Source organism: Lathamus discolor, chromosome 3 (genome assembly GCF_037157495.1).
Source record: "Lathamus discolor isolate bLatDis1 chromosome 3, bLatDis1.hap1, whole genome shotgun sequence".
In the NCBI taxonomy this organism is placed as follows: domain Eukaryota; kingdom Metazoa; phylum Chordata; class Aves; order Psittaciformes; family Psittacidae; genus Lathamus; species Lathamus discolor.
Genome location: NC_088886.1, coordinates 3,931,856 through 3,957,404, shown reverse-complemented (window position 1 = coordinate 3,957,404; position 25,549 = coordinate 3,931,856). Strand labels below are relative to the sequence as shown.

General features: G+C 39.4%; 1 protein-coding gene across 5 annotated transcripts in view; it reads left to right on the top strand.

Moving 5' to 3' along the window:
• PATJ (PATJ crumbs cell polarity complex component) overlaps window positions 1-25,549 on the top strand; it is a 155,111-nt gene that overhangs the window by 53,885 nt on the left and 75,677 nt on the right. For all 5 annotated transcript variants that reach the window (XM_065673193.1, XM_065673191.1, XM_065673192.1 and 2 more), the window contains 10 exons: window positions 377-586; window positions 1,557-1,670; window positions 4,527-4,895; window positions 5,951-6,068; window positions 7,091-7,247; window positions 8,519-8,590; window positions 9,438-9,615; window positions 10,530-10,640; window positions 11,913-11,987; window positions 15,077-15,194. In XM_065673193.1, the coding sequence (XP_065529265.1) occupies window positions 377-586; window positions 1,557-1,670; window positions 4,527-4,895; window positions 5,951-6,068; window positions 7,091-7,247; window positions 8,519-8,590; window positions 9,438-9,615; window positions 10,530-10,640; window positions 11,913-11,987; window positions 15,077-15,194 (1,522 nt within the window). The remainder of the gene's footprint in view (window positions 1-376; window positions 587-1,556; window positions 1,671-4,526; window positions 4,896-5,950; window positions 6,069-7,090; window positions 7,248-8,518; window positions 8,591-9,437; window positions 9,616-10,529; window positions 10,641-11,912; window positions 11,988-15,076; window positions 15,195-25,549) is intronic.

Genomic DNA, 25,549 nt, shown 5'->3' with positions numbered 1-25,549 from the left:
GAATGGTTATTTTATGTAACATTACCACGTAACAGGCTGGATGGAGGCTTGTGGAAGAGTGCCAGCCTTGGTTTTCTATTTACAGGTTGGCCTGGCCGCTCCTGTGTACGTAAGAAGAGGGCAGGCAGGGTATCGGTCAGCTTTCAAATCATACATTTCTTAATGGATTAGCAAGTGATGGAATATCTTCCTTCTGCAAACCTTTCTTTTGTAAACTGTAAGCCTTGGCAGGATAGGTAGGCAGTCTTTTTTGTGCGTCTCAGCAATGCTTTAGTAGCGTTAAATGAGGAATGTGCTTAACAGCTCTTCCCATACTCAAAATTCACCTTTTTGTGGGCTTTTTCCTTGTAATTCTTTTTTGTTTGTTTGTTTTCAGGATCCCTTAGACCCAACCAGAACAGCCATTGTGATCAGCTCTTTGGTGCCAGGTGGAGTAGCTGAACGTGGGGGAGAGCTTCAACCCGGTGACCGCTTGGTGTTTGTGAATGAGAAGTCCTTGGACAGCGCCACTCTGGCAGAGGCAGTGGAAGTGCTGAAATCTGTGCCCCCAGGTACAGTTTCTCTTGGAATCTGGAAGCCTTTGGTGGTAAGAACATATTTTAACTTTTTCTATTTGATTCTATGACAGACTGGGCTGTTGTATTTGGTGGGGCTGTGGGGTGTGTGAAATTCAGGGTAGAATTATGCATATATGTGGAAAGCAACTAAAATCATAGAATCAACCAGGTTGGAAAAGACCTTTAAGATCATCAAGCCAACCTTTACCCAGCGCTGCCAAGTCCACCACTAAACCATGTCACTAAGTTGCTGTGCTTACACCTCAGCATGTCCAGAAATTCCAGCTAGCTGGCAAATGGGTAGCTCAATGTCCACAAGATCTGACTGGAAAACCAGCGTGCTCAAGTTCCTCCTGAAAGAGCATCTGTGTGGAATCAGAAAACTCATTGGGCAAACGCATGCGTGCTGGCTCTGTGCATAGGTGTAACATGGTTTGAGGTATTCAGCAAATCAGTTAGCTACATGCTGAAGTCCAAGACACTGCTGAGTGCTTGCTTGAGCTCCACTGACATCAAAGAAACTTAATCTGTTTGAAGTCAGGACTGCAAATTCAAGTAGAATTTCCTTTTTCTAGAATCAGGGCTTTGTAACACACCCTAGTTTACTTGAGAGCGCTGTAGCATTGTGCATCAAGGGCACCTAGGCAAAATTAGTTAGAGCTTGTAATTCAGGAGTGGTGAAATAGGAATGTAGGAAGGCTGTTAAATATATTCTTCCCTTTTCTAAAAAGTGGTATTTTGTTGTTCATATCATTGTATTTGTCTTTCTTTCCTACACTGCTCTTTATTTTTTGCTGTATCTGTGCTAACATCTTGATGACAACAGCTTTTATTCTTTCATCTTCTCCATTTACAACTTCCCTTTTTATAGTCCTGTAACTTTTTCCCACCTCTTTTCTAATGGCTGGTTCTCCCTCTCCCTTTTAGTTTATTGAAAAATGTAGGGATTGCTTTTGTTTCTTTGTTTTCCTGGCTCATCATTTTGAATATCTTTCTTAGGGAGAAAGCAAAGAGGAGGAAAACATGCACAGTTTGGATTCCAGCAACATTAAAAGCAGTCCTGCATCTCCAGAACCAATAGATAATTTCTCAATAATACTTGAAGCACCACAGGTATTTGGTTTCTTTTTTCAGTTAAAGTTTATATGGACAGGAAATGATGTGTGAAAGTAAGAAAAATCCTATGTCCTTTGGATAAGACTTCAGGCTGGATTCCCCTCTAAAACAGTCTCTAACAGCTAACTGTATACCAATTATATTGGGAACAGTAAGCACAGGCATAGCACTTACCAATGCGGTTCCCAGACTGCCTTATCAAATTTACTATGCCATTAAAATACCTTGGGTTCCCTTGGGTATGAAACAGGAATGCTGTGTTCTTATTAGTCATAAGTAGTTGGTTCAGGTTTGCAAAGAAAGTGGAACACTATTTATTATAATGAAGCAAACCGAAAAAGTCTTGTGTATAAGGCAAGCTTGAAATTTGTTCTTTATAGACTTCCTATGTGGTCTTAAGTGATCTTTCTCTTCCTCAGTTCTCCTCTTTTTCTTATTTTCTGAGAAATACTTGTGTTTATTGTGGGGGGATGAAGCCCTAAACATAGTGAGTAACTCAGATACCAGGGTGATAGGCAATAATACTGCAATACTGATCTGTGTACAGTGAGGGAGATGAGGATATCTTTGAATTTTCATCTGTTCTCAAGGGCTCTGCAACGTTTTTATTAATTCATATTGGTAAATGCATTTTTTAGACCAGAAAAGACAATACATAAAGGATCACCCAGAACTGCAACACAGGGGTAAAAGTAAATTGTAGATTTTTCTTGTTGCTGAACATGTCTACCTGCCTCTAGATACAAACATAATCTTTAATGCTGAAATGGTATATTAGAGCCAAAAGGAGCAATATCACAGGGTGGATGTATATATACTATGTGGAAATTAGCTTGGATGTTGTATTTACTGATTTTCATGATGTAAAAGGGAGGTTGCTGTTTTCCGGATGCATAGGAAGGGTTCCTGGCAGAGCAATTACCCCTCTGCCAGCTCAGATTAGTTTTATTTAGGGAGCAGAGAAGCAATGTTATGAAGTGTTTTAAAATAAAGGATCTATTTTCTCTTAAAGTCCTGCTGAATATAGAAACTGGGATGATCAATGCATACAAAAGACGCACAGAGGTATTTGCTTGTATTTGGTTTTACCTTATGTACGACAGCAGTGGTAATAGCTTAGAGCAGTGGTATAAGATTTCCATCCATCTATTATATCACCTGCTCTTGTAAGAGCCAAGAGTGGTGTGTCATGATGGCTTCCACTCTTACGCACCAGCATAGTGCTGACAAAGCTGGCTTGGAACACTAAAAAAGGGAACTTGAAGATTCGATATGCTACAACAGTAGACTTTACTGTCATGTTTGCAGTATTCCCTGTTCCATTGGTAGCGTCTGCTACTGCAGTGCAGCACTCAGTGATGATACACTCCTAACTGCTGTATCAGGAGATGGGGATACAGATTGCTGTGGGCTTTCGGAGCTAAGTCAACTCTTTTATATAACAATGAAGTTGGTGCCTCTTGCAGAAATGTTTGGGGAATGATGCTGCGGAAGGGAAGTGAAATGAGATGAAGTAAAGATGGAGAGAATTAGAATCTCTTCAGACTGGGTGTTTTTTGAGATCGAGGTACGCAGGTCACATAGATTAAACACAGTTTAATGCTCATGAAAAATGTGCTAATTTCTAGATTGCTACTGCTCTGCTTTCCTGCCAGCTGGTATTACTGCATTATTTCGTTCTGCTCTTGCCTGTCTCTAGTTTTCTCTCCTGCCTCTCACTTAAAGTATGTGAAAATTTTGGCAGCATCTGGAGGGTTTTTATTTCTGCATTTGTACAAACCTCACAAACCAGGATTCTGATACTAAAGGTCAGAAATGGTGAAGTACCTCGGGCAGGCTGGGAAGGGGCAGGAAATGGAAAGAAAAACATTTTGATTGAGGACCCTTGAATCTGTAGATTGGTTTCAGTGTTGGGGGCTTCAATGAAGGTTGGTACCTGGGGGCCTGACGGAAAGAAAGGAGAAGCTTTCTCTGTGTGGCAAGCTTTCTGATACCAGTGCAAGACGTACAATCCCAGATGCCTGTGCAGACTCACCCTGGGCCAATGAATAGCACCCTCTTTGAGTTAGGAGAAACAGAGAGCATTGGAAATTGGGGAGGCATTGACATGTCCTAGAAAAAGAATGGTTGAGCAACATCTTTCAGAGTGGGTTTTAATACCTTTTCTCTTGGTTTTGTTTGGGGGTTTTTTGATTGTTGCTCTGTGGTTTAATTCAGTAGAAAGTAGAGCACTCTTCTCTTTAAAACAGTAAAAGTTTTAGATAATAGACAGTCAATTATGTTCCTTTTTTTTAGGTGGTTCATCCATTTCCCCTCTTCCACAGATTAAATATTGTATGGAATACCCAAGGGAGGGACAAACAAATGTGCCTTTGGTTTGGTTGGGATTATTTTAATTGATGATGCTGTTGCATAAACAAGCTCATAGGTTGTTTTTTATTTAACTGATGGTTATCTTAAGAAATGTACATGCATTCATAAAGCAAAAGCAGGTAAGTCTTGGAGCACAGAAGTATTTTAGCTGGATTTAGATATACTTTTTCCTGTAGGTTTTATAGTATTATTTAATAATTCTCATTCCCTAACTCCAGCCTAAGCTGGTTTTTCTGCAGCAATACCTAAGATGTGCAACATAAATTTCTTTATACTTAAAAAATAAATTGCAGTGTCTACTTTTGGTGTTAAAATCGTAAGTCACAAAGTGTATTTTCTTTTTGAAAATGCAAAAGGTACAAGATTTTCACTTCAAAAATAAGGCTGTACTTTTAATATAGGCCTAATATAAACCATAGTTTTAAATGAGTTAGCAAGAAACAGAATGTAAAATCTATATTCCTATAATGTTTTATGCAGGGTTTCAGAGATGAAACTCCTTTTAAAGAAGAACTGGTTGATGAACCAAGTTTGCACTTGGGAAGGTCATTTCAGCTTTCTCAAAATGACAATGAGTGTGAGAAGGAGTCCTGGGAGATGCATGAATTTTTGAAACCCAGAACAGAAGAAATGGATGAAGAACAGGAAATGTTGGTGGATGAGTATGAAGAAGATGCAGGCTTCCTGAAATATAATGCATCATGTGGACAGAAGGCAACTTTAGAGAGGAACCTCGATACAGAACGATGGGCAAAGCAGCTTGAGACTCCTGAAATACAAGGCTTAAGATCCAGTATGAACTTAAGTCCAAAACAGTCACTGGAATATCCATGCAATAAAGACCAAATGGTAAGGAATGGTGTACTGGTCTCAGTGCTGTACCCTCACCAAGGGACCCATACCTCAAGGCAAATTTCAGGCCTAAACTCTGTAAAGGAGTCTTCCTAGTGTTTTAATTGCTAGAGGAGATCTGGGTACCTCTACTGGACACAGTCTGTCCTTTTGTACTTGGTGTGTGTTATTTGAGTACTCAAATGGGGTGTGCTGAGGTTGGTGTATTTACAGGCTTCTAACTCGACTTGCATCTTCTTTCCCATCTGTGGCTTGTGGGTTCAGTTCTTTTTTGCAGACTGTACTAATATGGTCATGTCAGTAATAGCAGAATGTCACTTCATGGTTTTAATAGGTGCAGGGGCTTCAGCAGTAATGTCAGTGAGAGGAGCTTCCTCTTTTCCTCATTATTTTTAATCTAAATCAGTTCCCTTGAGTCAGATGATAGTGCAGTTAAGTGAAAAATGATACAGCAGAAGCAATTTTAACAAGCATACTGGTGGATGAAGGAGTAGGAGACAGAGCTTCAAGTAAATTGTGAAACTCTTGTATATCATCCTCAAGTATTCTGAGAATTATCTGTTTCCTCCTGAGTCTTTGCTCATTCATCAGACAAAAAAGTGATGATATCAGCGTTCCATGCACCAGCTTCCCAGATATATGCTCTTATAGGAAAAAACTGAAGTGGAAAGGATATAATATCACAGCCACAGAAAATTTCATGTTTTGTTCAACTTGTCCCTAGCAGTATGTACATAAACAGGCTAAAATTAGCTTCTAGTGACAGTTTTGTGCATAATATTAAATTTATACATTTGTTACCTAAAAACAACAAATGAGCAAGCATAAAGGCAAGTAGAAAGATACAGTTACTTTGTAATGCAATTGCACATAACATTTTTTATGCCTCTTAATATAGTGCATATGCAAGCAGTTGGCATTTCATAGTTATCTGAAAGAATATAGATGTAGTTGAGAAAATGTGACTGTTTGCTGTAAAAATCAATGTTCATGTCAAATACCCCTCTAGAAGTTGATACCGTTGCTTTCTAATTTTATTCTCTTCTGTGAAGTGTGATGAAAATGCTGCTCTAAGTTCACTGTTCTCTGGAACCACAGCACACAGTGGCTACCAAGAAGACATATTTGATACTGAAGGTACTCAGTCAGGAGCAAAACCCAAGGATTTAGGTTTGTAAGAATTTTTTGCTTAACTTATAATTTCATATTTACAAATGTAAATTTTATACCAAAACACCAATTCTTTCAAATGATAAAATATTCAAATGAAGACTTTTTCTGCAGGCCAAAAATAGTCTGTGTGAAACAAATAGGTTTCAGCTTCGTGATCTTGCTTCCTCCACCAAATCTTCACTTACAGTTGTCACGAGTGATATTGAAAGTGGCTGCAGCTTTGTCCTGTCTGTGGAGAATCACTTTCTTCTGCGTAGCTAATGTCCCCAGTAGGATTCCACACAGAATTAAAATAGCTCGTACCTGTAGTTTGAGTCAGGGATTTGTCTCTGTCACTTGTGATTGCTGATTTTATAGGGTTTTGTGCTGACAAGGCTCTGGAGGTAACTTTACCACAAACAGAATTTGCAAGTGAACTCTTTGGTAGATAATTTCCCTGTATCTTGGGTTTGTAATATTTGCTCAGGAGCAGTTTCTCCTTGTCAGATGTATCAACCTGCCTTGAAACAGCATTCTAGTTGGGAGAAAGGAGATTAGGTTGCTGCCTTTGTCACCTGCATCTTGTACAGCAGACACTGTGTAGCCCCCAGACTGATGACTCTTGACAGGAGCTATGGTAGTTCAATTAAAGTTGATACTTATGTCACCAGAATGACATCTTGCTTCCCCAGCATGATGGGCTCTGTGCTGGAGTAGAGCTTTGCACCACTCTCATATCTCATAAAGGATGGATTTGCTATTGCTAGTTAAGTGATTTTGTGAGGCGCTTCTGTCCTGTAAGTTGTACCTAAGCATGTCTCAGCTCCATAAAGATTTGGTGTTTCCTGTTACTACATGCCTGCACATACTTCAGAAGCAAGATGCTATAAAATAAGTGTTTAGTGTGCTTTAAAGTTTCTTTAAACATCCTGTATCTCTAATGCTCTTGATCATCACGCAACATCCATGTTTAGAACATGGTGAGCTGGAAGGTACAGGGACAGAGAAAACAGATGTTCATATCTACACCTTTTCTTCAGATACAAAGTTTCACGTTGACTCCAAAGGACCTGGGCTTGCTGTTGATCTGGAAGCTATTGGAAAGGAAGAACTAAAAGGTGATGATTCTGTTTTCTCCAAGAACCTGGAATCTGGGAGAGGAACCGCCTTAGCTCATCCTAGAACACTGGTGTGCAGGTATGGAGAAAGGTTTCGGGTTCTGGAAAATTTTCTGTTGATGATCTTAGCTGTCTTCTTGCTTTACTTATCTCACTAATCATAAAAAGCCATGTGAAACAGTAAGACATACATAGATGACCAGTTGTATGACTTCTGCCCAAGGAGCTGAGTTTTGGCTTACAAGCGTATTGAATCTTTGCTCCCCACATTTCCTTCCCTGAGTACTGGGACAGAACAGTGCAAATGGCTCTGCCACCTACTTCACTCTACTTCATAGCAAGGGGACTATGGATGTATGTGGCCTGGAGGAGAAGGACGTAGCCTTTACTAGCAGTTTTGGTCATTACTGCTTAAGGAGTCTCTTCCTTTAGCTCCTTAATAGCTCTGTCCTCTTGGTTTTCCCTTTCCTTTGTTCTTCCTTTTGGGAAGAGTAGTTCAGGCCGTGGCTCTCAGTCCTGTGCAGGAGGTTTTAGTCTTGCCAGTAATGCTGAGAAACCTTGAGCTGGCACTGCTTGTAGATATTTGCCACATGTGTCAAGTGTCCCACCAGTTTTGGTTGAGTGAATCTGCTTTTGATGTCTGTTGATTCAAATCCTCAGTAATTCCCTAATTCATCTGTAATCTTCCCTCAGAGGGATAGCAGCTCAACAATAAAGTTGAGGGCATTATTCCTCCACCACCACATCCTACTTCCTTTTTGCAGTTTGAGAGTAGCATTTACAGCTCTCAGAATCTACAGAAAATGTATGCAAGGATGCTTCAACCTTTCTGTGGGGGCATGCAGTTCCTTATTTCCATTCTTATTCTGTGAATAGGTGAGTCATATATAGTATAAAAGTTTAACTAAGACCCTGTTCTGGAGTGTTTAATGGAACACACAGGATATGTTCTCCCACTTGCATCATGATCTGCTTTCTGGTCAGTTAGGCTAGTTCTATGATGTTTATATACCCCTCTAAGAATCACAGCGTATTTATCAGCAAGTGAATGTTAATTGCTTAAATAGTCATTTGGAATGAGTAAATGCAGTACAGATTTGTATATCACAGAGCAGCTTATAAATTTGGCCTGCCCATCATGTTTATTTCTGGAGCATTCCTTAAGTACATTTAAACCTAAATACAAAAATTCCTGTCTGGTGTGTTGACGCTGCACATTTAGTTTCAACTGGCCAGTGTGAGAAGGCATTGCTGTCTCACTGCCAGATACAAAATATGTCAGGAATTGTGACCTGGCATGGCTGATGCCTTCTTTATTTTTCATTCCTTCTCCCCTTTGCCCCCAATTAGTGAATTACCTGAGAGAGAAGAAGGAGAAGGAGAAGAAACTCCAAACTTCAGCCACTGGGGACCACCACGGACGTATGTTCATATGATTAATTATTTACCTTATGTCTTTTTTTCTGTTAGCCTGGTTAGTTCTTGTGGGGTTTTTTTCCTCCCCTCCTCTGCCAGTAATGTTAAGGTACTTGTGTACCTTGGGCTTTCTTAGATACAGTGAATTCTTAACAGATGTTCAGCAGAATTATGCCTTCTATTTATACAGCTGACTTGGGAAAGCTTGGTGGGTTTATGTTGTAGATGACCTACAAGTTCTTGCTCATTTAATAACTATTAGGTGTGAACAATGCACATAGTGCTGCTGCCTCATTTTCCATGGGTTCTCTGCTAAATTTAATGGCAAAATTCCAAATTGCTAAGCCAAGTTTTAGCCACATCCTTGTTGTATTGTTGACATTTTTAGGTGACTTGTTATTGTGGTCCCAAGTAAAATATGATCAGAAAGTTTCTGCTTAAAGCTGATTAATATGCATCTGATACACTGAAGGCAGTGTTCAGAAAGTTGTATGAAACACTTTATTATTTGTCTCACATGCCGCTTGCAGTGTTTGTCGTTTCCAGACAATTTGCTCACACTGGAAGAGGATGAGTGTTTATTTGAAGACCTGCCTGGTTTATCCTGACTTTCTCTGAAATAAAAGCCTATGCCCAGTGAGCACTGTTGGCAGCAGAATTTTGTTCTTTGTGGAGTGAGATATGCTTGGGGTAAAAAGCCAACTCTGTTGAGAGCATTCTTAGGCTTCTGACTTTATCCCTTTACTCTATTAAGTCTTGAAAGACCAGAAGCTTACATTTGTTGAAAGCTTTGCATGAATAGTTTAAAAAACCCTGTTTGAAGCTGTTAAACTACCCACATGTATTTTTTCAGTGTTGAGATCTTTAGAGACCCTCATGTGTCACTTGGAATCAGTATTGTCGGTGGACAAACTGTCATAAAGCGCTTGAAGAATGGAGAAGAACTTAAAGGGATCTTTATCAAACAAGTTTTGGAAGACAGCCCAGCAGGAAGAACAAGGGCTTTAAAAACTGGAGATAAAATACTTGAGGTAAATGCAGATAAACCTACCTTTTCATTCTTAGAAATAAAGATTGATTCAAGCAGCTTTGGGGGGAAAGAGGGACAAAATATTGCCACCACTTCATGAAGTATTGATGACACTGTGTTTTGAAAACCAAATGAAACCCCTGGTGTACTCTTGTCTTCTTTTTAAGTTCTGACTATGGAGCTCTTTTAACATTCTCCTCTATATTTAAGAAACTACGTGTCCTGGCATCTGATGGGGAAATGAAAAAAACGAGTGCCCTCTCCCTATATAAATGAGTAATAAGTTATAGCATACCTTTGTAAGCAGAAGTTATAATATATAGAAGAACATAGACTCTTCATACTAGAATTTAGGCTGTTATTTTGCATATGTCAATTTGGAGCAGTTTAACAGTTTGATTAACTACTATTTGGGGTAAATCCCTGATTCTGGAAGGTGCAGTGGGGGAGAATGCCCTTCCTGGCTCTTATCTCTGGCTCTGTGTTGATTTTTACTCATTTTTCTCCAGGTGTGTACTTGTGAATCTGAGCTGAAAGTGCCATTCTTGTACATTCTTTAGGGTTGTTAGATGTTTTGAAAGCTTGTTTCAAAACAGGTTGAGTTCACAAACAGGTAGAATCTGAAAGAGTTGTATTATATGTGGCATTATATCTTAGCACTCTCTGAAAATCCTATTCCTTATGTTTTTATCTAGAAGAATAGCTTTGGGAAACATATGGCCACCTTTTAATTCTGAACACTAAGTAACGTACTTTCCCTTAAACCGTGATGGAAGCATACTTTACAAATAATTTCTCTTGGCTGCTTTTGGCTCCTTCCTCAGCTACGCTAATCTCCTGCAAATGTGTGTGATCTCTTGTAATGACTGTGTGCCAAAGACATGGTACCTAATAAAAATAAACCTTCTTCGTTAGGTTTCTGGGATAGACCTACAAAATGCCACACATGAGGAAGCAGTAGAAGCTATCAAGAACGCGGGAAATCCTGTCGTGTTTGTAGTTCAGGGTTTGTCTAACATACCAAAGGTAAGTTTATTTCTATTTTCATTCCAAAACTTCATAAATATATAAAATGCATCTTATTTGAAACTTGGCTAAATTCCTATCAGCAAATTCCATCAATTTTTGTGTCCATCCTTTCTGTCAGAGTTCCTGCTTACAGACCACATGATTGATTGATGACTTGTCTGGCCTGATTTGAAACTTCATTTCTCTGATGTAAATTGAGTAAATGTAAATCTGTTGACTAGGTGTTAATTCAGTTCTCCCACCTGTGTAATTGAGACTGGCCCTGTGTGTTTTAATTTGTTCATATTTCATAATCTAAAATATATTCTGTTAGCCAAAGGACCAAAAGTGTAATTAAAATCAGTCAGATTCGCACTAACAGCTCCATGTAAAATGTATCACCTCAAGGACCTGAAGTCGTTCTTTGGGAGCAAGGTAATTTTCAAGAGATTTTAGGCATCTCCTCATCTTCAAGGCCAAGGCAGGAAAACATGTAATGTTTTAGGAAGAAAAGGCATACAATTCTGTCTGCCTTGATGTACGCACACCAAATCCCAAGACTTCTATGTACTTTCAGTATAACCTGAGAAGTTTATTGGGAATTTTGGTGGATTAACAGACATGAGGAGACCTTTTTGACAATTGCAGACAAATCCAGCACAACTGTGTCCATTATTTTTCCAGTGTTCCAGAGAGTCTTTCAAAATCTATTCAAGACTTTCACCATCTATAGCAGGAAGGTGCTCAAGCAGTGATGGTAACTCAGTTGGCTCCCTTTCTGTATCAGCTTTTCCACAGAAAAGATCCAAAAACCCTATGAGAACTTTCAAGTGTTCAGATGCATCTCTGACCCTTACTTCCCTAGTCAATCTAGGAAAAGCCAGATAACTTGAAATTTGAGTTGCTTTGCTTTGAACTGTAGGCTGTGTAGGTGTCTGTAAGGTGTCCGTGCATGGAGAGCATTCTCTGTGTGAATAACTAAGAACTGACACTTCAGGAGTCCATGCTGAGCTCTGTATCAAGGATATACATCCATCATGTTGACTTCAGAGTAATTTTGAATTGAATGAAGAGATGGGGCTAAATATCAAACAGTGAACACTAGAAAAAGTAGAGCATGTTTGTAAATTCAGTAAAAGAATGTAATATAAAGACTGCACTGCAGTGTCCTTCTACATGGGGCATAATTAAGAGTCTACTGGGGAGCTTTATCATTGACATTACCTAACTTTTGGATGTTTGTTTTGCAGCGCTCTTCCTAATGTGTGTAATTTATGCATTGTTTTTCAGATTTCTGCCATACAGCCTAAGGGAATCAAAGTCAGCAAAGATCAGGATTCAGACAAAGAAAACAAGAGTGATAAGGTATTTATTCCATTCAATCCTATACCCCACTTTTACCAAATCAAATGGTATAATAGCAGTCATTATAACTCTGTGATAAGCCTTCACTGAAGTCTGAAATTAAATTTGAAGTGTTTTGTTCAAATACCTTTGCTTCAAGTAATTCTTGCCAAATTTCTGTCAAATACAAGGCAGGTTTCTGACAAATGTTCTGTGGGTCTCCCCTGGGTGCTGAAACCTCTACTGCAGCTCTGGTAGCATCCTTCTGGAAGTACCTGTTTTACTCCACATGGAGGCAAATTGATTCTCTTTGTTCAGTAGAAACAGAGAAATAGTAACATGTACACAGATAATATCCTTAATGTGAGGGCTGGCTGAAATTCAGTAAAATCATGTTACAGGATAATTAAATCTGCCAAGTCTCCTACATTTCCCATTGCCGTGTAAAACAAGGAAATGACCGAGTGATCTGTAGCTGGCCAGCTAATTGTGAGGTAGTTGCTGCACAGTAACTTCCAAACCATTTCACAGCATTTTTGAAAGAGCAAAAAGCTGTCTGGTCTAAAGCAGTAGGTTTCTTTTAATCACTGCAGCAAGGGAAAAAATTCAGTTCTCATTCCCAGACATATTGCTCCAAAGGCCTAGATATTTTCCTGCAGGAAGAGCACTGGCTGATGAGTGTAAGTCAGTGTCCATGCCCATGGCAGGGGGTTGGAACTGGATGAGCTTTAAGGTCCCTTCCAACCCAAACCATTCTCTGATACTTTGAGGGTGTCAGAACTGGAGGAGCAGAGACAGAACTAGTGCAGACAATAACTTTTGCCTGATGCAGTTTAACATACCAACTAAAAATATGATGAACTTTTCATTTGATCCTACTCAGTACTCTGGTGTTTGGATAACTCTTGCCTCCAAAAGTTTTTGCAAGACTTCTTTCAGATCCTGTCAGACACAGAAGCTCTGAGGCTCAGTTATTCATAAATATCAAGCAAGGTGTTGAAGTCATGCTTTCATGCCAGTGGATAATACTTAAAATGAAGCAGTTACAATCCCCTTTTCTGGGTTTTGTTATCTGTATTTCTAATCTCAAAAGCACTCATCCTCTTGCAACGTGCTGCCTTTAATCTCTAGGACTCCAGTGTGCTGCATTCTATAGCATTTGGAGGTTAAAGAGGGAGTCGAATCTTTTTCAAACCTTTTTCATCTATTGGTGCTGTAAACTGGTGGGTGGAATATAGAAGAGCTTCAGTGCATAAATATGTAGCTCCTTTTAGCTTTGAACATTGATTCACAAAGCAGCCCTACTGTGCTACAGTAGGGGCACCTCTGAGTTGGAAAGAGTTGCTATTAGTGGATTACTAGTCTGCGTCCCCATGGGGAATCAGTGATATTTCTAGTCCAGCCTTCAAAGTGTCACAAAAGAATTTGGTTTGAAAGCAGCCACATCCAGCCGAAAATCTGCCTTTTCCTGGATGATGAATTACCTCTTCAATTCTGGAGGTTTTATCTGATTTGTTGGTGTTTATCCTCCTTTATCGATCTGTTTGTTCAAAAATGATTGCTTGAGGTAATTTATATCAAACCACTTAGAACAATTGAGCTTCTTGTGGACAAACTAGATATTAACATTATTTTGCTGGTTGGCTATAACTCTGTTCTGAAAAAAGCTGTGTTAATACAAAAAGTGTTCAAGGCCAGGTTGGTGGACAGGGCTTGTAGCAGCCTTCTGTAGTGGAAGGTGTCCCTGCCTGTGGCAGGGGGTTGGAACTGGATGAGCTTTAAGGTCCCTTCCAATCCAAACCAGTCTGGGATTCTATGAGATGTTTCAGGTCTTAAAAAGCCAAGGGGTCAATATTTAGACTATGAATTATTACTAAATTATAGTGATACTAGTGATTTGTCATAGGTAGCTGAAAGTTCAGCTGCAGGTTTTATCTCTTTACTTGTTTGGTAATGTAGGACATGATCCCTCACACATCACACAGTTCTACCTGTGTTGGTGTCAAGCAAAAAAGTGGGAGGTGTATTTGTGTATTGTATACTCTGGGGAAACAGCTGTTGTGTTTCCAAGTGCTCTTACAATAAGAAGAGTGTATTCTTGTTACTTTTGGATTTAATTGATTTCATTTATTGTTATGGTGTCTTCAGTGCAGCTGTTTCCTGTAATGTTTTTTAAGTGGATGGGAGGATGAATGTATCACAAAATGTAGCTTGCACTGTAGTTTTCTAGTTAGACTATTCAAATTTAGGCTCAAGATCTTAGGAATCCTTATTCAGGCTCAGCTTTCATTGCTCACAGTGGAAAAATTGATTCTGGGTTTGATGTTTGGGTGTTGAGTTGTATCTCCCAGCTATAGAGGAAATTAATTACAGCCATTCTGGTTGCTCTAATGGCGTATTGTGCGCGGTGTTCCCTTTCTAAAGTGCATCTTGCTATTAGTAGTGGGGTAGCATGGGATGCAGTTGAACATAATTTAGTGACATCAAGTAGCAAACTAAGGCATGATCCAGTTACTTGGAGCTATAAAAGCAGTTGCTCAGATGAGCAAGCCCCTTCGTTAGATTCAGAGCTGCTTCTGTATGCCAGCTATGCGCCGCTATATGCATCATTATAGGAGCTGCCTGTATTTATGTGAGGTAATAGAATTTTATTGCAAGTGATAATTGAAAATCGTTTTTAAATTTAGGCCTAAATATAAATGAACTGTTCTGTTTAAATATTTGTAGATGCCCTAAGATTGAGTTCTTATCTTGTATTTCAAAGTTTCACTTTTATTAGTACCAATTTTATTGTTGATTCTCTAATGAGAAATGAGGTATAATTTAATGTTTATTTTTAATCCTTGATGAATATTCATGCTTTCATGTTTATGATGATACATGAGTATTTTGTCAACAAGTAAATGTGCAGGGACAGCTGTACTTTCTTTTTTTTTTGGTGTTCAGTGTCACTTCTTGTTCTGATTTCTTGCATAAAAAGCCTATGGTGCAGAATTTAGCATTGTACTCACATGCTGTGTATGTGCACATAAAGTGCAATAGATAATAGGAATTTTTTCTTCTGCATGGAGGTTCCAAAGCATGTAACTTTTTGTCCTTGAATCCATTAGAGAAAGTATGGAGCTCCACCTCCAATGAAATTGCCACCTCCTTATAGAGCACTTGAAAGACTGCATGTGGAAGAAGCTAATGTGGATGAAGAGGAGGATGAGGATGCTTGTGCAGAGAGTGAGTAGTGCCACAGTTATGTCAGATTACATTTATGGAACACAATCAGACTGTGCTAAACGTATCCGCTATTTATTGCTCGTGTTGTGGGAAGTAGTGCTCAGTGTGGTGATAACATCTAGTCCTCAGTCTTCTCACCAAGGGCTACTGATGTGTAACTTTGGTCTTCTCTTCCCAGCCAGGCTCCCATAGCTCAGCTCTTCTGAAGAGATGTAGGAAGGGCTTTATTTATTTTCAGTCTAAAAATGTCTAAGTTATGTCTAGAGGTCTTGCTGTGACAGTGATGACAGCAGTGAAAGGCAGATGTTGTGCTTTACTGTTGTAATTGAGGTGATAGTTGAGCAGATGTAGGTTGAGAGCCACTGGTGCATAGTCTTTGTCCAGAAAAGCCTGTAGTTAATCTCAGACAATGCTGTTCAAGCAAAATATTTTCCTTTAAAAAGAAAAATCTGCTGATTTATTGTTTCAGTTCTCTACTGAAAAAAGGATCCCCCTTTTTTTGTAGCACATTTTATGGGAAAGGTTCTGCAATTGTCCACTTCTGGGTTTTGCAATGAATTTTGACAGTATACACTCTGTGGAAGACTAGGAACCTAAAGAGTAGGATGCACTGCAACTTGAGAGCTTCACTTAGATTCCTCCATACTGCTTTGTTAATTACAACTTTGGATAAACAGAATATTATTATCCATAGCTTATCTTCCAATAAAATGTTTCAGAATATAAAAATTGCAGTTAGGAGTCCTAAATTATTTTCTAAAAAGAGTTATCTTATTTTACTTTTTTCTCTTTATACTCTCTTGTACCAAATCAGCATACATGTGGGGGTTTTGCAGGGGTGATTCTTATCATCTTTTGTCTTGGAGAGGTTTTTGTTTGCCCTAATTATGGGTAAGCCAAAGCAAAGAGATGCCTTTGTAGCTTTTGACCTTGAAGCAACCATGGCTCCCATTCAGAGTGGGAGCTCCTAAATTGGGGCCTGCTGGTGGGAAAGCTCTTCCAGCTGCTCTTGCTGATTTCCTTGGCAATAGTGGGCCATTGAAGTCGAGATAATTAATGAGTTTGGTTGGTTTGTCATTTATAGGGCTGCTTTGGTGGAGATGAGAAGGATTTTGGAAGGTTGTTCTCATGGAAACAGTAGTCGGGGCACAGGAGCAGGGTGTTCAGCTCTGCCTCTGTTGCATTAAGGGAAAGCTGTGAGTTCTTAAACCAACTGAGATTTTTCCAGAACCACCTGCCCTTACTGAGTTTATCATCCCATCTGCTTGAAATGTGCCACACAGTTACCTTAAGAAGGTTTTCCAGTGTTGTTGTGGGGAGTAGTAATGAGGAGGAGTGTTTCACTGCAGAGTCTGTGCATGTTGGATTGAATCTATCTTGAGCTTTCAAACCAGCTCTGTAAAACTCCAGTTTGCAGCAATTTGATTTCAACTTGTTATTAAAGTTATAATTCCAAGTTAAAGAATATGTTTGATAAGTAGCCTGACACCTGAGTTATCTAATTAGGATATGCCTCAACCTGAGTGTTTGCTAGTCCTAAGTTAATACTTTGCACAGAAATAATTTCTTATTGATGTGCTTGGTCATCTTTTAGCTGTTCTGCCATCACTAATGATATTGCCAGCTGCGTCTAATAGCCAAGAAGGTAAAGCTACTTCTGATATTAAATTCATCAATCCTACCAGATCTGACAGCAGATCTATTGAGATCAATGTCCTCTCTACCCTTTTTATTGACTGCAATTGGATGTTTTGCTATAGCCATCTTGGTAAACCAAGATACACATTCTCCATTTTATTGTTCCCCAACTCATTCTGTTTCTTTAAAATAAAAAGCAGGCTAAGGAAGCTTAAACTAAGTTTCTGCCTCAATCCTTGAAGTAAAAAGCATGTTAGAAATGATCCAACTGCACTTAATGATATTAAGCATCTTGGCAGCTGTGGAAATGGGCTTTTATGGAGTCTGTTTTCTGTGATCATTTGAAAAACTAAGTTTTCTCTGTAAATCTCAGTACAGTGTTGTTTTTATGAACTACTCGATGTTCATAACTTCTGTCCTGATTCTTGAGCACCTTTCCCAGAAATCTCAGCCCAGGCCAGTACTTTTTAGCTCTGTCCATTTGCATGTTCATGTTTTCTTTTCCTCACCCAATTATCCTACTGCTGGTTTTGTAACCTTAACTAATTTTCTGTGCTTCAGTGAACAGGTGAAATAGGTTTATTTTCTTCCTTATTTAGAAAATAAGTTATCTTAAAGGGAAGAAGTGGTGTCAGCTCGGGTACATCCATGTCGTTCTTTCATCCTCATAGAAAGGTTTGTGTTGGAAGGGACCTTAAGGCTCATCCAGTTCCAGCCCCTGCCACAGACAGGGATAATAGCAGGTTACTCCAAGCCCCTGTGTCCAACCTGGCCTTGAACACTGCCAGGGATGGATGGGGCAGCCACAGCTTCTCTGGGCACCCTGTGCCAGCGCCTCAGCACCCTCACAGGGAAGAGCTTCTGCCTAAGAGCTCATCTCAGTTTCCCCTCTGGCAGGTTAAAGCCATTCCCCCTTGCCCTATTAATACCCCGTTGTCCTTTCATTTACTTCCTGTGGTTCTCAGTCTCTACCAATAGCATGGGAGGCCTTAGCAGACAATTTGAGGTGGGACAGCTGTTAAATCTGTCCTCTGGTGGTGCTTCTGATGGATTTTGTTAATACAGCTGCAGTGTTATTAAGCTGTTCATCAATTTCTTTCATACTCCAGAAATACTTCACTTGCTCTACTAATAATTTTTACTCCTTGCTTGCTTTTGTCTTTTCTTTTTTGTCTTTCTTTTGACCCATGCTCTTATCTTTTGTCTCGATGTCCTTCATACTGAAAAAGAAAGCAAAGAATTGTTAGTCTTCTTGCCATACTTGGAAAATTTTCCTTTCTTTTCTGTCCCATCCGTACCCCCTCACAGTCTCCATGCTTTGTCTGTTTTCCCCTTAAAGTGGCTGAATAACTTTTTGGTATTGATTTGATTTCCCTGTGGGATCTAAATCCACTTGCCTTTTGGCAATGCTCCTTTCTCTTTCTGCTTTTCCACCTCTGAAACGGTAGCTTTCATTGCTGACTTGTTGGAACTAGCAGTCATTTCTTATGGATGCTCTCCCTTTTCAAAGGTTCTTTTCAAATAGGGCGAATCCTTGTTGGGAATAGAACTACTACATACGTAGGTCTTGGTTTAGAGAAACTCCAGGTGTCCTCCATGTTTCTGTGGTTTAAGAAGCTTAAAGTCCCAGACGGTTCTTTTTCAACCACGTCTTCTTGCACTCAAGACCCTGAATTTCAGAGTTGCTTTTCCTTTATATTTCAGTATCATTTAAACCACCATTACTTCCAATGCTTTTTCTTTTAAATTCTTAGTTTTCTGTAGACTTTGACTCAAAAATAGTATTTCCTCTTGGTTTATTTCTTCTAGTGGTACTGTCAAATCTTTGTCAGTATTCAGCTCTAACCCTGTGTGATGTGGGTTTTGTTTGCTCTTTGCCATTTGCTGTTTTAAGGCTTTCAGTTTATGCTTTAAAACAGTTTTGTAAAACTTACAGCTCCTGCCACAGAAGGAGCCTTCAAATTGCTTCATGTTATAGACCTCAAAATGTTACAACATGGGTCTGGAGTATTTTACTCCGCAGGCTGGGAGCACTTTATTTTGGAGGAGGGCACTCTCCAGGAAGAAGGGTTTTTAGACTTCCCAAACCTGAAAAACATCAGGTTTGAATAGGTTGGGTTTTTTTTAAATCAAAACACGTAAAAGGAGGGGAGAGCATACAAAGGAGCTATTTGTACTTGCAAGCAGCTGTGCTATGGACTGCATCAATAGGCATTGGTGTGTTTTCCTTGAGTGGTGGATGGCTGTAGGTGTGCACTAAGAATCTGCTAATAGACTAATGTGCACCCTGTTGTGGCTTATTGCTGTAATGAGGGGTTAGTAGTAAAAAGCAGCAGAGGAAATGGATGGGCAGAGTAGTTTGTAATGAAATGTTTTGTAAGGTTTTCCTTGGGGCATTCGTAACTATACAGTTTAGATATACCTTTGTGAATGTGTTGAAGCAAGCGTAAGTTAGATAGGAAAGACCTTAAAAACCATTGTAAGAAAGCTAGAAAGACAACTGTTGAAAGAACTTGGAATCCTTGATTTCAGTCAATGTTGAAAGAACTTGGAATCCTTGATTTCAGTCAATATTCTATCTTTTAGCAAAATTCTTTGTGTATTTACTCAACTGAGATTGGTTTGGTTGGTTTCAAATAAGCTTGAAATAATAAAAATAGATATTAATAAAAATTTTGTGAAAGGTGGCTAAGATAATGGATTAGATCCTGTTGTGCTTAGACTTCCTGTCTGGAAGGGTATTTAACTCTATCTAATAAGGGGATAATAATGCCCCCTTCCTTTTATTTTGTTTCTAGATAATGTAGAAATCAATGAAGCTGTAAGAAAGCATAAAGATTTATCTTCCTAAAATGCTTTTTGAGGAGCAGTGGTTTCTCTAGCAAAGAGCTTTTAAAACTTCTCTAGTATTTTGACTCTGCATTCCCCCCTATGATAAATCTGTGGCTACAAAGAGTGAAAAGGGGGAGAGTCTGTGTGTGCTCATGTGTGTAGATTGGTTCAGGTGAACCCTCACTGCCTTTTGTCTAGGCTTGTGTTGGAGTTGGCAAACACTTACTTGTGAGCAGAGTCCTGTCATCGTACCTGAGGTGTTTAGCAGCTTCCATAGCATCAATGAGACCTGTACTCACATGAGAGGATGGTGGCTTTCATAAAAAACAAAGATGGAAAAAAAGGAATAGAGTTCATCTGAGACTTTGTAGAAGGTCAAGTATATGGGGTGTGCAAAAATGTGACCTCAGGAAGTGTCTATGTACTGCTGTGGGTGACAATGGGAAAATGATCATTGGCACTTTGGAAAAATGCCAGGATTATTAACAGCGACTAAAGGAAAACAAACCCACTGATAAACCAATACGATTCCTGAGGATCTGACTGTGTGGAGTCTGTTTTATGCCAAGCTGTGCTAAAACAAAAGAAAAGCAATTCTTTATTTTATTAGCAGGGATGACACCCGAAAATTGATCTTCAGGTGAGGCAGCTTGTGTAGCCAAACACTGCCTCTCCAATAGATGTCACTGCAATCAACAGCAAATAGGGATGATGTTCAAAGAGGAAGATGTAGCTTGGGAAAATGCTTCAAGCTTTAGGAACATGAAATATTGGAAAAAATAGTAATGGCAATATTTAATTTTGTTAAATATAGTAGCAAGTGTATTTAGTAGGGTGGATTTCCAGAGATCATGCAAGAGCCAGGATTAGACGAACAGAGCAGTGACTTTCAGTTTTAGCTCTGTTAATCTCTATTTAATGGGAGTCTGTACTGCTAATCTTCTTTTCCCATTCTTGTTCTGACCCACAATTAGCTAAAACATGTAAGTTTGTAACCAGCCCTAATGATATCGGATCCAGAAGGGCTGTACATGCTGGGCAGACTCGCAAGCTGTTGTGCCACGGGAGGATAGATTATGGTGTTGGCGTCATTGTAGTTTGAGGTTGCGGGTTAGTTTGGGGTTTTGTTGTTGGGCTTTTTGTTTTGGGGTTTTTTTTCACTCTGTTTGTGACTCACGTGCACAGTTCTCATCGCCTGATGAAGTATTGCAGAAGGAAATTACATTTTTGATGAAGTAATAGTAAAATTGCAGCTGGGACTTCTTGTATTTTTTTTTTACTGTGTGCTTGACATAATGCACTGAACAGATGGCTTTGTGTGTGCTGTGATACATACTCTAAAGAAAGGACAATGAACTTTAAAAATGAACAAATTAATGGCATTAACAAAATAACGGAGTGTTTTGAGTTGGTTTAAATGTAGCACTTGGAATACAGAATTGGGAAGGAGTTCCCAAAATAATCAAGTATGTTTATAAATTTAGAGGGAGATTTAATCTTTGCTTTTTTTTTAATTACTAAATGAAGGATTTTGAGTCTTTTCAGTGCTTCAGATCAGCACTCATTGCAGAAAAGCTAACAGTCCTTGTTTAGGGTTTCAGCAAAATACAACTTACGATGAAGTTTGAGCCTTTCTTGTGCTTATAATGACAGATTGGTTTTGTTTTCTGACATGAGAAAAACAACAGCCAAACCCTGCGCCATGAGCACATATCAGTGGTGGGAAGCTGCAGGGTTTTCAGCACTGGAAAACAGCACATTTAGTGAAACCGTTTGATTAAGAGAAATTAATTTTTAAGCCCTGTAGCTTGCATGAAAAGGATGCTTAAATAAATAACTGCTTAAAGGATGCTTTAATCTATTAACTGCTACTTTTGCCATGCAGTGGGTCATTAAGCACAATAGTACCTGCAGCTACCAGCAGTCTAAACAACTGATTTTGGGGATAGGGATGTCATTGGAATGCTGGCAGAGTCAGCCAGTGCACAAACAGCAGCCGTAGAGCATCAGTGGGTCAGATGTGGGAAACCAGAGATCTGCTTCTCCCTGCATACTTTCATAGGCAGCTTTCATCTGCTGGCAGATGTAACTGTTAGCTTGTGGGTAGCTTGAAATTAATATAATTGATGGCATCTCATAATAGAAACAGACAGACGGTTTGCCCTTAAGGAGAGAAAAATCTCAGGAAAATAGGCCCAAGGTCGTCAGAAGAAAGACAAGCACTGAGTCTGTGTCTGATGAGGATTTGAGCTGCTTACAGCACTGAATGTTTGTCAGGAATGCAGATATCTTGAAGTACATGCTGGTACAGCAATGGTACAAGGGGGTTTCCCAGGTAAGGATTCAGCTCTATCTCTATATTGTGTTTGTTTCCAGCAAGTAATTTTAAGTATTTTTAGTGATAATTTAAAACTAGTGAAGTGCTGGGGATAAGAATATAATAGCACAGATCATTTTTGTTCCAGTTTGAAGCATGGGCATATAGCATGATAAGAATATGGAATGCATTTAATATCTTTAAAACATTTTGTCTTGTGTTTGCTTTGTAAATCATTGTTTCTGTGTACGCTGGTGTTCAACATTCTTATGTACAAAACTGACGTGAGCACGCAGTGCTTAAAGTATAAGAATCCCTAGCATTAAATTTCTTGCTATATAGAATAATCTACTCTTCCATAACTGTTATTGTAATGTAGAGACAGATGGCTGAATTTTCTTCACTTTGCTTGTTAAGAATGTGTTAGGTAAATGTTTTTAGACTAAAATAAAAAGCTGCTGGGGAATCTAAACTGAATATTCAGCATTTTCATGGTATAAGGAGGCAAAGCAAGAATAAAGCAATGTGATAGTAAACAAATGAGCTATTTGCAATGAAGGATAATCTAATCTTTAAATATTGCCTGAGATTGCATTTGTTCTTAGGTATGATCTTTTCCTCCAACACGAGCCAGGTATCCAGAGAATAGCATTAAAATGCTAAGCATGAAATATACTGATTTGATGGTTTAAGGTTATTACATTGTCTAAGGCATGGTGCAGGTGGCTTACATTGTTTGGGATCTTAGATCTTACTCAGGTGTTACAGATAAGTAATTTCATATAACCTACAGATAGGAGATAATGTCTGTGGTATAAATCTGCATACGCAGGTACAAACTTGCTAAGAGAGGATAATACAAGTAGATCTTTATATTGCTGTCACTGGAGAACACTTAATATTACTGCAAGGGCTTGCAACTAAAAATATGTGAAAAGGATGTGGGTATTTAAATAAATAAATGAAAGACAAACACTAGCCCATAAAAGGTGCTTATGTCTTTATATTCTGGAATGTCTGGTTTTTATAGGAAGATATCTTTTGTCATTACCATGATGTTGCTCCAGTGCACAGAAAAAAGGAAGAAAAAAAATTAAACTCTCCTGTGCATCATGTCTTGTCCAGACTAGCACAGCACTGCTTTTAGTTAGAATGCAGAATAGATTATTTGCATAATAGCTCTGTTCCAAAATGGTCTGCTCGGTTTAAACGGTAGCTGCTCCAGATCTGTAGTGGAAGTAAGCCTCTAACAGAAGGGGAAGTAAAAATGTTAAATGACAATAATTTTATCCTTTACAGATGTTACTTTGTTTTTCTACGGTGCTGCAGTAATTGAGACAGCTGTCCAGAATAACTTCTTTAACTGTTTGAGAAAGTTCAAGTTATCTTTTGCTTTTCCATCTTAAGACTTGGTTCTCCCTTATTCAGTGTGGTAGCTCAGGGGCAAGTCATCAATTTACCTTCTGCTTTGGGCAGCGAGGTAATTGCTCTTTATCAGGAGAGCTGGCATTTAAAGAGCAATCCAGAATATTTATCTGTAGGTGTGCTAGCTATAGCACACTGTGACAGACTATTAAAGATTTACTTCATGCCTTCTAGTGCCCACATGCGTATTGAAAACTACTTGCAAGCTAATGACGTTAGGAATGAGATCTGTATACATATACATGCATGTATCTATATATGTATATGTGTTTGTGTGCATAAAAGACTGCTCTCTGCATCAGCTGAGCACCCCTATTTTATCATCAAATTCAACATACTTTTGTCCTATTGAAATTAGAAGAGGCGCTGTGGCAGCTGGCTAAAGGGTAGGTAGTTCTTTCTGCCACCCCAGAAGTAGTAATGAGCCTTTGGTTATTAGTGTAATGATGGGCATGTCTGTTGGCTTCCTCAGTGCTTGGACATCATGGCTTGTGTTTCTTTGTCTCTGCTTCCCAAAAAGGTTATTGGAGGAAATGTTAAAACATTGATCTTAATGGGGGTCATCAAGGAAACAGCAAATTGCTGCTGCTGTGAATGTACAAAGTGCATGTGTGCTGGGCAGAGATGAAGCGGAGGTCTGAGGAGCACAAAGGTGAGGACCTGGGCTATGTGTGCATTGACATATCGTTGCACACATTCTGCATGGGACCTCCGTGAGATCCCCAGAGGTGAGGGGTGAGCATCTCCATCACAACACCATTAATCCAGATTACCTCGGTGAATGGGAAGATGTTTCCAACAAGCAGATGTACATCAGATACCACTGACCAGTGGCACCTTGGTGCTGTGTGTCCCAGCTCCATCCTTGCCCTGCCCGCTGCCCTTGTGGTGTGAACCAGCTGCTGTCAAGATCCAAAGATGCAATTCAGGATTCAGGAGCAGAGCTGATTTTGCCATTGTATTCATTATTATATATTGTATTAATGTGGTTTATTAGTTACAACAGGCAATGGGGAAATAGGACAGGTAAGGGGACTGTTTGGGGTCTTGGTCTGGGGGAAGGACAAGGCTTAAGTGTGGAGGAGGACCCTATTCTTCTGCATGTCTTCATGGAGACGGGCCCGTACAGAGCCAGGAGCCGCTGTCATCCCAACAGCAGTAGCTAAGCCAGCTAAACTTGAAAATTCCTGTTCATGTGATGAGTGTCAGGGCACAGATCTACAGGTGAATTATGTATGCTGTCTAAAGTGGTAGAACTTTGTCATACCATTTTGTGTATATTTTGTGTTCTGTGTATATCAAGTGCTTTTAACAGTTGTCTTGAAGAGTTTTGTTTTGTTTTCTTTTTAAGTGCTTTAGGTAGTTTCAGGGGAGTTTTGTATCCCTTAGCTGAAAACCAAGGGGTTGGTTGAGTTACAACAAGGGGTTGGAACTAGATGATCTTTAAGGTCCCTCCTAACCCAAACCATTCTAGGTTTCTATGCATTACCTATCACATTTTATAAATACTTGTGTGTTTTAGCTGCTATTTCAGAACTGTAAGCTTAAGTAGCATTTTTTGACCTATAGATGTTAAACTTATGTAGTATACTGAACCAGGTCCTCTGTAAAGTGAGGTGGGAAATCATCATTTCTATGATGTGGTGGTCCTGGGAATATTATGAGATACTGAACAGAAGTTCCCATACTTGCACTGTGCTGTTACGTAGAGTTGAACCACAGAACTAAATTGGGAGGAAACTGGATATAAATGCCTGTAAGTATGAAGGCACAACACATTTGTATGTTCACATGCATGTGGAGCTGAGCTGTAGTTCTTTACACTGTGCTTGTGAGAGCAGAAAGGGATTACCCCATCAATGGTTGTTAAAGATATTATGCTAAGTCTTCATTCCCTCAGGTGCTCTGAGAATGAAGAGCAAGCAGCAGCATTTGCTGTACCTTAAAACAAAGTGTATCCTATTCTACTATAGTGTGTAATGGTCCTGAAATTGTCTGGTCTAGTAAAGCTGTGACTGTTCTGTAACGCAGCCACTGGGGCCACAGAAGATGGGATGGATGCCCAAGGAAGGAGCGACGTGATTCCCTTGGTGCTGGACCATCCTGCTCCCTGTGCCAGGTTCACCTGTCACTTGGACCTTCA